The 15,484-nt window shown below is 45.1% G+C and overlaps 1 protein-coding gene across 1 annotated transcript in view; it reads right to left on the minus strand.

Moving 5' to 3' along the window:
- tenm1 (teneurin transmembrane protein 1) overlaps nt 1-15,484 on the minus strand; it is a 153,030-nt gene that overhangs the window by 59,956 nt on the left and 77,590 nt on the right. The window contains exons 7-9 of the mRNA XM_037462334.2: nt 8,183-8,385; nt 5,860-6,067; nt 1,377-1,478 (exon numbers count right to left, since the gene is read on the minus strand). Of these exons, the coding sequence (XP_037318231.2) occupies nt 1,377-1,478; nt 5,860-6,067; nt 8,183-8,385 (513 nt within the window). The remainder of the gene's footprint in view (nt 1-1,376; nt 1,479-5,859; nt 6,068-8,182; nt 8,386-15,484) is intronic.

Raw genomic sequence — 15,484 nt, forward strand, 5'->3', positions numbered from 1 at the left:
TCGCTCACACACACACACACACACACACCAGCTTATCTCCTCACGCTGTTTCAATTTACTCAAGCACCACCTGAGCCCAGCTACCACGGCAACCCAGGAATCATAGAAAATCCCCCCCACAACCTCACTTCACTTACTCTGAACAGGCCGTGAAAACAATTGTGAAAACGGAGCATTAGGGGTTTATGGAAAGAGGGAGCGGAGGAGGGTGGGGGAGGTGGGGGGGGGGGGCAGAGCCGGAGAGCTGTGTGGCTAATGTAATGACAGCCAGGTAGAATGAAGTTGGTGTCTGATGACGCACTGCCAGTTCCACTCTGGTTAGACTCCTCATAGCAGCTGGGCGAGGCGTGGCAGCTCCAGACTTTAAAATGGATTAAAAAGAGGATCCAGTATGGACGCCTCTTTTCCGTGGGGGCGGCAGACTGCGTCTGTGTTGTTTGTGCGCTGCGGGCATGTGTTATATGTTTGTTTGATATTGTGTTAAATCTAACACTCTGCACCCGTTACAGTTATCAATTCACACTTCACTTTTTTCAGCTCTTGCCAAAACTTGCTGTCTAACTTTTCAAAGGCGGAATATTACCGAGTGGGTAAATGAGCGAGGGGAGGGAATGAATAAGTGATGAGCGTAAATAAATCATGGAATCTGATATTATATCAGCCGCTTCTACACAATGAGACTGATACAACTAAACATTTTTTTACCAGAGGTAGAGAGAAGATACAGAGAGAAAGACCGACGCTGTCGCACTGTGACATAGAAAGGTTGCAACTGAACTGAAAACCTACAGCGGCACGACAAGTGTTTCCCCTTCAGCCAAACATCAGCTTTCAGAGCGCCATGGTTATTCATCTCTACAAAATTTACAATGTGTGAAGTTGCTGTCAAAAGTACTGCTTGCAAATGTTTCAAATTAACATTGAGCGGCGATGTGCCCTTTGAGTTGCTAAGGGATTTTTAATGTGAGGCTTTTGTACAAGAAGTGTTGTGTGTTTTTTCTGCGACAGGAGCCTAAAAGCGTGTGGAAGTCAGCAGCAGAACGGAAGTGACAGGAAATAGTTCCTAAAACGCAAAGCCAATTTCTGTTGAAGAGGGGAAACTCAAAGAAGCAGAGAGGGAAGTTTGGCAGTACTAATTTAATTGGTGATGTGGAAATGTGGATTACACTTAACTTTTTACCCAATTAAACACTGGAGCATGTCAGATAACATTTAGAGGTCTAAATAAAATATAGTTAAAAGCACCACTTAATCCTTTTTCAGTAACCATTTTTTAAAGGAGAAAGCTATTCATCTGTGACGTAATGGGTTTTCGGGATGGGAGCCTCCAATAGGGCGTGGCGCTCAGCCGGTATTACGACCCCAGCGTCCCTTACCTTTGGCGCAGTCAGGACCCAAGAAGCCAGCGAAGCAGTGGCAGTGTCCGGCCACGCACTCTCCGTTCCCGTTACAGTCCGTGGAGCAGCCGTCCATAGAGTCTGCTCCGGGAAAACAAACAGAAACGTTCACCAATCAGACACCAAGGCCGGGGGAGAGAAATAAATAAATAAAAACAAATAATAAAATCTTGAAAATGTTCCACATGTAACTCCATAAGCTGGCACAGCGCTCTGTTATTGAATGAAAGATCTGATAAGCGATGGATGGCTCCCCAGACTCAGGGCTATATTAGATTAGTCTGATCCAGCTGCTATCACTCTCTGGGGAAGGGCCAAGCACTCACTTACACTCAGTAGCACTAAGCACATTATGCTGCATTACAGGTTGGAAACACACAGCGCACGCAAATTTACCCACATTGAGGCTTAATCAACAAACTGTTTACACGGACGCAGTTTGGAACGAGACTGAGCGGCTCGGAATCGGGACGGCGCGGGACGCGGGGCGGTCGGGGATCAATGGGATGCTTGTACCTACAAGCGCTTTGTCTCATCTGGAATACGTGCATGACATCATATCCTTCTGTGGGGCGACGAGCATTTCATCACAGTCCTCCGCCCGGACATCAATTGGCTGCCTTCCCATTTACCTCTCTCCCCTCGTCCCATTGATGTGTCCATCATGTCACACCTGGTTCTCATTTCATACAGATATAATACAGCACTTGTAAGCCTTTAGCTCTACTGCAGGTGGAAGATTCTGCTGGAGGAGCTGCTGGGAATTTTCCACGGAGCTGCCGTTTTTTGTCGAACTCCGACCAATGTGGAGTAATTAAGATGGGTGTCGAGGGCGTCATCGTCTGTTTGACACCGAGACGTCCCGCTGCGCTCGTCCATGGGAGCGTCCGGGGCGGCTCCGGGGGAGTCAAACCGCTGCAGTTCCCCCGGCTCGTCTCCGTTTCGAGGGGAGCGCGGGTGAGGAATCCTTCGGCGGCGTACGGCTCCCACGCGCACACATTACCAAACGCGCGCGCGCACACAGCGTTATTATGCGACGCCCGCCTTGAGGCGCGTGTGACACATGCTAATGAGGCGGGCCCTGCCAGCGACCGGCGGCACAGCGGCGCATCGCTACAGAAAGCAAAGTCATTTTCACCCCCAGCACCCGTCACCGTCACTCTGACGGAGAGGAGTGGCAATCATCTCTTCTCCCACACTGTCAGGACGACTCACAAACCCTTCTGCCTGAATGTGTGTCTCTCTCTCTCTCTCTCTTTAAAAAAAAATAAAAAAATCCGCAGACACAAATTCCAATATTATATCTGTCAGATGACATATGCAGCGGACAAAAACTAGTTCGCAAGGTCAGCGGGTTCTTTTTAATCCGGAGGAGATGATTGATCCGGAAAGCTGTGGGGGCGGCGAGGTGCAGGGCTGTAAACGCGGTGGCAGCTCCGTGACTTTCAGGTCAACGTCTCTACAATAAAACTCTCCAGGCAACTAACGGTTAACGTATGGGGAGCCATGTCGGTATTTGTAACATACAGTGTAACAGAAAAAGGCCGCACTGTGAAATTGAAGCATCCAGCCGTGATCTTTTTGGTTAGAAGTTGCATACAAATATATATATATATACATATATATATATATATATATATATATATATGTGTGTGTGTGTGTGTGTGTGTGAGCATCTGTTAGACACTCGCTCGTTTTTTTTTCCACCCTTTCCAGTTAGGAATCAGCCAAGCCATAAGTTATTGCAGTTAAATGCTATTATAAAATGGGTGCTTCCAGCCAAGTGATCTGATTGGTCAAATAAGCATTGCAATTGTACTTTATGAGCCTGTTAAGTTTCAGCCGTGCTTTACAACCCTTGGGCTTTATGAATTTATGTAAAAAATGAAATGGCCGCTCAGCTAACTAGAAGCACCCAGCCGAGAGCAAGCCACTTTCTTTTTTTTTTGTTTATCATCCTTGTTTGTTAAAAGTTCCAGGCATCTACCGCAAACTTATTTTTTCTTACACTTTTGCCGGCCGTTGTGTAAAAGATATGATATTCAAGAGGAAGTGTGATGACAGCTGAAGTGGAGCAATTATGCATAATTAATGGCCCAGCAGGATGCACCACTCTCTGCCTGGGTACTGACTGAATTAAAGAAGATGGGGCTGGAGTGGAGGTGGCGAAATGGCAGTTTTTTATTAAGCCGCAGCTTTTGTGGGTCACATTTGTCCGTCAATAATAGAGGTTGGGAAAAAAAAAGGTTTCCTATTCACCCACTGCCGATTTTTTCTGTAAAAGTAGAACGTTTTGGAAAAATCTAATTTGAGTCAACAAAATTTTCGAATCAGGAGGTATTCTCCTCAACATTTTTATCATTTCTTCCCCCCCCCCCAACATTTACATGTGACAGACAGACGGCACCTTGTTTCTATGATAACGAGCGTATTCTTGCACATCAGCGCCATCTCACTCGGTTTTGCTGTTCTTAATGTTCTCAAATATATTCCCTCCTGTCCTACTCACAGACTCCATTGATTATATCTTATTTCCTTAATCTATGTGCACGACAGTCCTCTGCTATCCTCATATTTATACTCTTTGTTTACTTCATCGTATCCAGTTACTTTTTGCAGCGGAAAAGCTCAATTTCCCGACAGAGATGATCTCATTTCTCCCTCGTCTCCCCATGAAGCTCCACTGTGGGCGACGGCACACCGTGTCTTTTATTAGGATTTATTGTACTGTAGCTCAGAGGTTTTGATTTTCTGCCTCTGAAAACAGGGCAGGGTCTGTTTGTAGCCCTCGTTAGAGCTGTAAATGGGCAGCGAAATGCACTCTGACATCAATCCATTAATATTATTTTTCCTCTTTCCAGACAAATCTCTTGATTAATTATTTTGACAACCTTAGTGGACGAAAGGCTGCTATTTTGAGCCCGTTATGTGTCTGTGTTTGTTCTGTTTATCGAATGGCAAAAAGGAAATTCTGCTGTGCCGTCAGTTGTTGCCGTTTCCTGACACGGGAGCCAAAATAGGGCTTCTATATTCCAGTCTTTATCAACGGCAAATGTGTCAACAAATGTTTGACAGCGCTGAATGAAAATCAGTGTTTAACTGTTGCACGCTGTCAGTCATTATATAAAAAGACTCTGTCAATAAGATGTCTTCAGTGCCGTGTTCTGGCACTGTTTACTGATTGGTGCACACCGTGGGCTGTTTAGAGGGCGGTGAGGCGCGTGTTTAGATTAGGAGCATCCCGGGATCTCGGGTATAGTGTTTCAGATCATTTACAGAATTACACAAAAACAAAATAATTCCGGCATGGTTAAAGACCATGAGGACTGCTACATAAATGAAAACAAAGGGGATGTGAGTATCATGTAATATTTTTTCACAGGTTGTAAACTCTGTAATTGACTCATCAACTGTCTCTCTCCACCCACGGCGCAACTTCCACATTTCCTAACACAAATTATTATTTGTTATTTTAAAAGGAAAACCAGACACAGTGGGAGAGCAGAAACTGCCCCGGTAATGATCCACTTCCGTCTTCATTCAGCCGTGTACTGTTGCATTATTTACATCCTCCGATTTACACTACTATCCGTGAGTGTCATGGCGATGAGCTGCAGTTAGCGAGCCCTGTCATTACCACAGGAGCTGTCCTCCCCTCTCCAACGGCTGTCTCTTGCCAATGCCGAGCTCCCTCTCACTATCGGAAAAGTTCCCTTCAAATGTCAATGACTCCGAAACTACTGTGAGCCCAGTGCTTGTGTTGGTGGGAAAACTCAGCGGAGAAACAAGGCTGAAGCAACCTTGAGCACAAATAACACAGTTCCATAACTAACTCAGGTCAAGTGTCAGATCTCTTTCATTTTAATTAAATTCCTGCTAAAATAACTCTTCATGTGGTTCAACCAGTACTACAGGAATACATAAATAAGAATATGGTAATGATTATTATAATTAGGGGCCTTGTGTGCCCAACTGAGATCTGACATTTAACCACTTAAAACTGAACGTGTGTCAGTTTGGAAGAAGAAAATCCAATTTGTGCTATGTGCTGTTTGACTAAAGAAGGAGGTTCATTTTGGTTTCCATTGCCCTTTTTACTAGAACACAGTGTTTCAGTAAGATAAAAAAACAGATATTGATTTTGGAAATGTGAATGATGCACAAAGACTGAGTTTAACATCCATCCATTCGCCCGGGAGACAAGGAAGAAAAAGGTTTCTAGCACTTATTTTCAGGCTACATCTCATTTCAAAGTTTTCTCAGATACATTATACAACATAACAAAAGAACTTTATTCGCTTTAGCTCGGATACGTACGACTGGAGGATTTGGGTTTTGTGAAAAGGTAGTGTCCCATGAGGGATGGGCCAGATATTTGGTAAAAGAATCAAAGGCAACTAAATAAAAGAACACATATTGAGGCCCTGGGAATAAAAAGGCTCCCTGGAACCATTCTTCTCACCTATGGGAGTGCTGTGCAGTAACACCTGCTCCAGGTTTCGGCCGTCGTTGTAGAGGGCCAGGTGCCAGGTGAAGGGGTCCATGTACTCGATGAAGCCCGTTTCTTGGAGGCCGCTGAGCAGCAGGCCTTTGGGAGCCTTGGCGGTGGAGACGGGGTCGGTCAAGGACCAGGGCAGCGCCTTCCCGTCCAGCAGCTTCACAAAGTCGAACTGGACGCGGCACACAGGAAGACAATCAGACAACAACACCCATCCAATTAGACGGAGATTTTTCGAACCTGCATAATAGCAAAGGGTAAGGCCAGTCCATTGTGCAGCGGCGTGTGAGCTTTGTGAAAGTGCCAATTTGAATGCTATTGCAAAACTGCCTGCACACAAAAAGCTTGGGGGGGGGTAGCATTAGATGTGGATATCAGATGCCAATGGGCAACCCTAAAAAATGAGAAGCAAGGGAAATCGCCATCCATGTCAGGCCAGTCCTCCGCCAGACATGTTCCACTGCAACAATTTCACTTGCCTCTAATAGCGCAGGCAGACTTTACCACCCGGGTTTTCAAATGGAACAGACTATTACTTTGCTTGTCTAAGCCTCTCTGTGCTTCTTCCTCGCCCTCTTTAACTTCCCCCTCGTCTCACCCTCCCCTCCGCTCTAAAACCTCCTTGAACTAGGGAGTACTCGCTGAGCCTTATTCCCCCAGAGGGCTGTGTGTCACACTGGTGTCAAAAACAGCTAATTAGACCTCTTCATGCAGTCGAGAGCAGGGGCACACTGATGTTAAAAAGCAGACGGCTCAGTGTGTGCGTGCTGTATGTGTGCTTGTCGCGCGGCACAGCGCTGCTCTACAAGGTGTAGGACGCTGCCGTGCATTGTTTTGGGGAAAGGTGGCATTTCATCAAGACTGAGTTGACAAAATCCTTTTTGGAGAACGACCTGCATGCACGCTGGGAAAAACGGCTTCTTCTACTTCTGATTCAGAAGCGATATGTTTCATTCAACATGATTACTATTGTGATTGGATGTTACCACTGCAGAATTAGAGTTGAAAATAACCCCAAAATAATGACAACCGTCAACATTTGGTATCAGTCAAGGTCAGGTGAATGGTAGGCAATGTGGGATCACTTTGTGTACCATTCAGCTCAGTTTTACAATAATGTTTTCCGCTGTGCTCTGATACAGTGAGACTCACAATTAAATCCTTCTGTTTTCTAGATATTCGTTTTTCACTGGTCAGAATAAGTCGTATCATATGGATCGCTTCATGTCAAAAGGGAGACAGTAATTCCTGCTGCACTCAGACGTTGAACAAATCAACAAAATGAACCTACACACAGTGCATTGACACCGTTGTTGTGAGATTGACTTTAATACTAAATTGGTGATCACAAACAAGGCCTGAGGGGGAAGGAAGTTGTCTTTCTTACTTCCTACTGCTACACAATCCCTGACCTGTCTGAGCTCAAATGCGGTTATGGAATTCAATTTGTGAGCTTGCTACCTTTCACAATATACTTTTTAAATACATTTTCTGACTGAACTTAAATCTACAACTGACCCGCTCAAAGGCTTAGTCATAGTGCACCATGCTTACTTCCTGGTTAAAAGCTCACAGCGACCACAGGAACAATCATAAGGTTGTTGGTCTGCCACAGTAATTACCATATAAACGCTGTTGTGTGGGCCTGGTTTTGTACTGAGCTGGATGTAAAAGCTTGAACCACAATACCCTGAACCTACTGCTGTAGAGCAGCTATCACTGAAGGTCATGGTCTCACTCCAGCACGGTGCTGACCTGCACCCGGGTGGTGATGTAATTCCTGATTACTAAGGTAGCTAAGGTCAGTGAATATGAACCGTACTAAATTATTTAAAATCATGTGATTTGTAAGTTCTACTTGTACAATTACAGCCAATCCAACGTGACTGGAAATAAACCAGCCAATCAGAAGTGACACACTCCGGTCTCCATATTGGTAGAAATTGGGCCTGCAGAACGAGTTGAGAGCGCTTCAAAGCAGGGATGTGGATGGGAGTGCCAGAGAATGCATTAATTTAGAAAGAAATAGATTTGTCTTTCCTTGAATTAAGTAATTATTCATAAGATAATGTCTCTGTTAAATATAATTTACCCAACCAGTATATGCAATGTACGGAATTGTCTTTGGGAGGGCACAGTTTGTACTTTTTCCACATTTTTGTGTAGTCAGCTTCCCTAAAATACAGCCCCGCTGTGAACAAAAGGGCAGACAGGTAACGGCGCACTAGTGTGGGTGTGGTGCATGGTATTTCAGCAAACAGCATGCAACAACAGGAGCCGCCTCTACCTGAGTGTGCGTGGGCGGTATGTTCCTGCGTCCGTACACCCCGATCAGCGCGCTGTGCGAGAGGGACAGGTTGAACTTGATGTAGGTCGGATGGTGCACGTTCATGTGAAACCTCCAAAAGAGTCCCGGCGGGATCGCCTGGCTCTGCTGGGTTCCGACGTCGACCTCGCCGCGGTCGATGGCCCGGCCGCGCACCCATTTCTCTGCGGGGGGGGACACAAAACAGACAAAAGAAAAACACACTTTGGTGATTTTGTTCGGTCCCATTCAGCAGATCACTCAGGTAAGACGGCGATCAAAGGGAGCAATTAATAACCGACCCAATCTGCTAATAAAGGTGAGACTGAATAGACAAGAATGAGTGACCGGTGTAAAAAAAAACATCCTCCTTGTGAGAGTCCAATGCTTTGGCAATCCTTGGGATCGGCTCTGCATGAAGATGAACCGCTTTAGAAAGGAAGCGTTTTGTCTGGGAGCTGTCTACTGGGGCTTTGTCGTGTGCTAAATTAGCATCCTCTAACAAGAAAGGACGAGTTTGTGTGTGTGTGTGTGTGTGTGTGTGTGAATAGGAGAAAGACAGAGAGGTGGATGACGAGAAATCGAGGAGGGCGAGGACATGAGAAGCATTCACAAACAGCGGCGGAGATAGCGTCCTGAGTGAGAGCGCGTCTTTGTGTGCGAAGAGAATAGGTCTTTCCAACTGTCCCTTGGCCGTCAGCTCCACTCCATGAGCCTTTATCAACCCAACTCGGGCCCAGAGTCTTTTGTGTGCGGGGGAGCGGGGGCGAGGCTCTCCGGCCCTCTTTGTGTCGGGGCCCTTTATGGAGAGATATATCTCTGCTTTTAAACTAAGATGGAGAAAATACAGTGACGGAGGGGAGTCGATCGTTACGGCCACAAAAGGCAAAAGAACCGTTAGGGGCAGATTCATGGATGAGGCTGCCTGCTCTCGGCCTGTTATGCTGGCAGCTTTGCCACTCCATTACAGGGAGCCCCCCCCGTGCCCACCCACAGGCCTGCCGGCGTATGTATACATCACATGTGCTGTCACGCAGACAGGCAGACGTAAATATGTTACGGTTATAAATCCTCCCTCGGGATGTGTTTTAATAGCTCTGGGCATCCGTTTGTATCACAGGCAATGAGGTCACAGTTTTACCTTAAATTTCTTAACAAATACCTGCACAAATGATGGCAATCACCACCAGGCACTTTATATTCACTGTTAAATAGCAAACATTATCTTGCTAACACACTAAGAGCCTAAATGGAAGTGAATTTCCAACTGCTAAAAAGCTGAATGTTAGCAGATTCACTGTGAATATATTAGCACATTGCTATTGTCAACATTCCGCTCAATACTCAGTCGGAGCTAATGACGTGTTAACACTCTCCCAAACCCGGAGGATATGACATGGCTGGATCTACTTAGACCCTTCCTAACTAATAACCTAAAAAGAAAACAACATGTTAATAAGAGGCAAAGCATTTGATTCGTCTTCTCTTCCTCTATCTCCGACTCAATTGGATGGAAACAAAGTAAATCGATTCATCTGTTCATTGATTGAACTGAGCTGTAAAAAAGGACAAAAGCGAGGGACACATGAGAGGGGAGCAAGAACTAAAAGAGTTAAAAAAGGGTTTGCAGTGAAAGACAAGAGCCAGGTGTCCCGCGTGCGGCCTAAACTGTCCCCTCGCTAAAACATCGAGCTCATGCTCACTACCTCTTTTTACAGCTAATCCTGTCTATAATTGTCGTTTTTTTTTTGTTTTGTTTTAAAGGGCCATCAAGACGGATGGATGTCCCGAGGAGAGCAGCCTTTTTACGCAACAATAGATGAATGGGACGTGAACGGGCCATGACAGTTGGCAGAACACTGGCAGGCCGGCGGGCGGCTGGGAGGCAGATGAGCAGGCACGTCCCTCTGATGCTAATGACCGTACAGCGCCTCTCAGATCCTGATGCAACTCGGTGACAGAAAGAGGCGCTCGGGGTCAGCCACGAGGACGGGTGGCTGCACGTCAGAGACGGAAGAGTGTGTGTGGGGGCCGGGGGGAGGGAGGGGGGGGGGGGGGGGGTATTCCTGTGAAGGGAAGAGATGAGAGGAGCATCTCCAAGAGAAGGTGGCGTCAAGTTGCAGCTGCTGATGCAAGAAAGAAGGATTAAAAGTCTCTCTCTCTCTCTCTTCTTCCCTGAAGCTCAAGGAAGAAAAGAACATACAAATCGGGTCATTTCAAAGCATTTTTGACCCAACAGATGGCGTGGTGACGGGGGCTTCTTCAGGCCACCCCGGTGCTCCACCGTAGTCCATCCTATGAGGCCCTCTTTCAAATATACCAGATAGTTTAATTCTCCTCGGCAGGCAAAATGTGAGGTGATGTTCCTTCACACCTTCATGTCTTGTGGCCCTAATAACTGAAAGGCAACTCCTACAATCCTAATTTGCTGTGGGTGGCTCACAGAGAAAATAACAAGTAAATGGCGTTGCATGAATCTCCTCTTGTGGGTTTCATCATTCCTTGGCAGCGAGTTCTTAGAGGCGAGATGTATTACTGTTGATTTCAAAATCAAATGGTTTGAAGCGGCAATGAAAGTGTTATTCATCAAGCCCTGCGCGGCCTTGATGGGAACGACAGGGGATCAGCAGGCTGGTCTGCTTAGAACCCTCATTCTATACAGTATAATAATCATTCTGCCTCAGCCAATTATTCTTTAGTGTAAAGTGTGAACACGACGCACATATTGCAATTAGTCCTCCTAAACCCACACCTGAAAGGTCCCTACAGCAGGACCGTTGGATTATGGGGGCCTTAGACGGTCTCACTATTCCCGTTTCTGAAGACAAACTACCATCTTTGTACTGTAGGGATTTAATTCAGTCAACCAAAAAAAAAAAGAGTTCCCTTTACTCCCTTTAAAAAATGAATTAAAAAACAAAATTTACAGTGCATTATGCCTTCTTTATAAATAAATAAAACATTGAAAGCTTTAGGTAGCATCTTTCCTTTCTTTAGCCTATTTATGGTACACTGAAGTATGAACAATGCACTCAATGCCAACCAGCGCACACCTTCTCATATTCATGTTATTTCCAAAAATAGAACTAGCCCCCAAAGCGGTCACATCGCCAGCAGTTATATAACAACAAATTATTTATTGAAAAACACATTGAATTACACCATTTTGTTGTTTCAGGGTTTTGACACATCTGTTAAGGTGCAATCAAAGCAAAGTCCCGGGGCCATTTGTGCTTATTTAAATCGCACGAATGAGGCAAATGGATCTTCTCACATAGGTAGAACAATTCATTTTTCTAATGATGTCATTTGTTATTTAATAGCTGCAAAACGAGCTTCCGTTCGTTATCGACGTGACATCAATCTTTCCTTCTCCGTCTTTCTCTAAAAAACGAGAAACAGAACCAGTGGTTCCCCTGCCCAATAACAATGACTGTATTCCCATCATGCAAAGTGTGCGAGCTACACCTGTAGTTTTCTTCATTTGATACCGAGTGCATATGTGTACATATGTACTTTGATCAATAACTGACTGAGCTTTGGTATTATAAATAACAGTAGAAGCAGGGTTGGCAAAAGCCCCATTTCCAAACGCGTCAATGAACGCTCGCAGTCGCTCTGGCACACTCTTTAATGACCTTGATGAACTGTCAAAAACACACACATTTGTCTGACACCTTTTATGTTACTAATCAAAAACATCAACCGTGACAACATGCTTTTAAAGATAGCCTTAAATACAAATCACTTGGGCTTTCTCAGCAAATGTATTAGTAGCGTAGCTTTTCAAAACACGCAAACATGGCACATATGCTATCACATCACAAAACGCAGTTCATTTCAACCGAACTGAACGGGTCGGCTGTGAAAGCGGCCGAAAAGTCTTTTGTCCGTCTCTGGGTGTTTTGAGGGGTTGATTTAGTGTGTGTGGATGTGTGTGCCAGGCCAGCAAAAGTGATGAGCTACATTAGGCCTTGGGACACAAGGTCTAATTAATTTCTCTTTCCTGCGGGTTATTCAGGTAAAACAATTACACCTGTAATCTATTTTCAAAAGGAACTAAACTGTCCTGCAAATTAATGTTATTATCCCTCAGACTCAAATGAAGCGAGAACAGACTAAAAGTGCAGGCGGGTCTTGGTGGCGGGACATCTCTGGGGGGACGGGAACTATGCATATGTGTGTGTGTGTGTGTGTGTGTGTGTCTGTGTGCGCACAGCGGGTGTTCATGCGAGCAGCTCGATATCGAAGCGCAGGCTTGTGTGTGTGTGTGTGTGTGTGTGTGTGTGCCGTTTTCACACATCGGCGCAGACAACATTAATAGTGTTCCAAATGCGAGAGAGATTGAGTTTGCCGCAGGATGAATAAAAATATCACAATGGGCAAGGTCTCTATAATTACTTGGATTCAATTAAGGGCTTTTTGAGCAGTTGGTTTAATAAGCTTTCAGCCTCCTCTCTCCACTGTGCAGCCTAATGAGTGTCAGTCAGAGTCAGGAGAAGATAATGCTCTTGGCCTCGGGGCCTTCCATTACTCTCGTCCTCACCTTCCCCGATCAGGGCCTCAGGCTGTCTCTGTGACAGACAGGGCTGCCTGTTCACACACTCATTGCCTCCGTGGTACTCTGAGTGCACTTATATGGTTACACTTGTAATATGTGTTGCATGAAATGACATACGGAGAAGACTCTTGTTGTTTTTCTTCTTCTTTCTATTGCTCTCTTGCTCGGGCTGAAGCCGGAGGGATTCCTACTGTGAGGTATATATGGGTACAGATCAGAGCACAATCCTATTTTGTCATTTTCTTTTTTCACTTTAGGGGGCAGGGTTGGGTTAGAGCTAACTTTAGAGCTAACTTTGTGGTAAAGTGGTCATAATGACAGGTGAGGACTTTTACTTATAGAGGAAATATTTGTTCTTGGATTGATTCACTTTAAAGATTTTTAAAAGCTCTGAGGTATGCAGTATTTATAGAAAAACTCAATATAGGTTAACAAAATAAACCTGTGCTATTTGTGGAACATTCTAGGTTTAAAATATTTTGTCAAATATATATAAAATGGTGGCTATATTCCAATAAGGTATTTATAAGTTAATAAATTACTACTACTGTGTAAACATTGTGAATAGTTTACACCTTGGATTAAGAGGATGCAGAAAGCCTTGTAGACAAATTGATGCACTCGTGGATCATTTGTAACAGAAAGACGAAAGACCAAAATGCAACGTTTTGTCTGAGCCAGAAAGCTGTAAAAACCTTCAATAGTATCGTCAAGATTTTCCCAGTCTCAGGCGGCTATTGTGTCAAAAACTGGTCATTTATCATCTCGGCCCCAAATCAAATTTTTATAGATACTATGAATAACCTTATGTGCTCCCCAGCAACTGGGAAGCCATGATTGACTCACTTTCGGAAAAAAGTTAAGCAACAAAAGTTTGAGGAAACTTGACTGAAGGATAAGCGGCAGAAAGAAAAGCATTTGCATTTTTTTTCCCCAACAGTGGAAACAGTTTTGGAATCCACTGTCTGCCAAATTGTATAAAATACATTATCAAAGAAATGTAACATTTATCTTCATAATTTATGGCACACTAAATGTATTATTTTGCACTAAAAACGTCTAGAATGCGGGACTTTTATATTGCAGTTAAAAGGAAGGCCACAGAGAGTAACATGAGGAACATCAAATGTTTAAGTACACAGACGTAATGGTGATAATTATGTTAATTGGGACGCATGCATGTGAAAATATGGCTTAATCTAAAACATTTTTTTCTCAATAGTTTATGCTCATCATATGTTACATAAAGTAACCAGTTGCTTTTCGCCTTTGATATCAGAGCCCAAGACGTCGTCTGCTCCTCTCAAATATGTGGAGCGAGCGCTACGAAGCCCTCGGCCTCGTCAGAATAAGTTGGATTTCTCCGGCCGCGAGACGGGTGACGGGTAGAAACGTTCCCGCTGTTACTCTTTCTCTACTTCAGACGCTGCAGCGTGGAAGAGGGGGAAAGGGGGGGGTCACTAAGTGATCTATACTTGCCTGTGTGTGTCTTTGTGCATGTGGGTGGGTACAGTTTGTGTGTGTGTGTGTGTGTGTGTGTGTGTGTGTGTTACAACCTGAGACTGCAACCCAGCGTGAGAAAAATCAATGAGAGCGGTGTAACAGGGACCGGTCCATCACAGGCACGTCCACCCATCTCCCCCGCAGACAAGGCTCCTTTTCCCACATGCACGCATACGATTATGCACACTCTTATACACACACACACACACACACACACACACACCACTCAGTCCCTCTCCCCTCCACCCTCTCTGCACCCAGCCTGGAATCTTGATGCGGTCTTTAGGGAGCCCTCCTCTCTGTCTGTGTCACATGCCATCTATCTGAGCACCGCTTTCGACCACACCGCCGGATGGAGCGAAAACCATAACTCGGCGCTGACTTTTTTTGTCTTTTGTTAGGTGTCATCGCGGAGGCCTCAGATGGTGTTCTGCGGGCTCAACAACATTTCATCATCCTCACATTATAATGAGGCAATACGCCGCTCTACTGTATGTCAGTTTGTATCACTTCGTATCATTAATACATCGGTCGGCCCACGTTGACTGAAATATTATTCTCAAACTTCAATGTGCTTCATTAATGCTGGGAATCCACTGACAGGAAATGTATTCTCTGGGCACTTCTGCTTTCATCTGCACCGGAGGAATTTCTCTATCCGCGCGCGCGTGTGTGTGTGTGTGTGTGTGTGTGTGTGTGTGTGTGTGTGTGTGTGTGTGTGTGTGTGTGTTGTGTGTGTGTGTGTGAGAGAGTGCATGCATTCGCTCGAATGCATGTCAGACAAGGAAACAGAAAAAAAGGAGAGGGGAAAAGATGGAGTGCACGCACATCAGCCTGAGGTTGATTATCATGGGGTGAGTGGCAATTAATGTAGCACTAATTAGAGAGGCTTTTATGTGTGGAGGACGAGGAAGGGGCTCCTGGTGATCTCTGAAACGGCAGGAGCGGTGGCGCCGGGAACATAAAACGCAGCGCGCGGCACGGCTCGACGAGCCACAAGCCGAACACGCATGGCACGATGTGTCAATTAGCATCTAGCGAGGTGCCGCAGGCGCCTCCGAAGGTGGGTTAGGGTATGTCGACATCAAAAAAACAACAACCCTAAAAATACACAAAGAGGGATGCGAGCAGATTACTACCTTCCAACCATTCTTGTTTTATCTATCCCCACTATGTCATCAGTTTATATCAAAACAAGCAGGAAATGATAACTATCCTCC

Source organism: Pungitius pungitius, chromosome 2 (genome assembly GCF_949316345.1).
Source record: "Pungitius pungitius chromosome 2, fPunPun2.1, whole genome shotgun sequence".
Classification (NCBI taxonomy): Eukaryota; Metazoa; Chordata; class Actinopteri; order Perciformes; family Gasterosteidae; genus Pungitius; species Pungitius pungitius.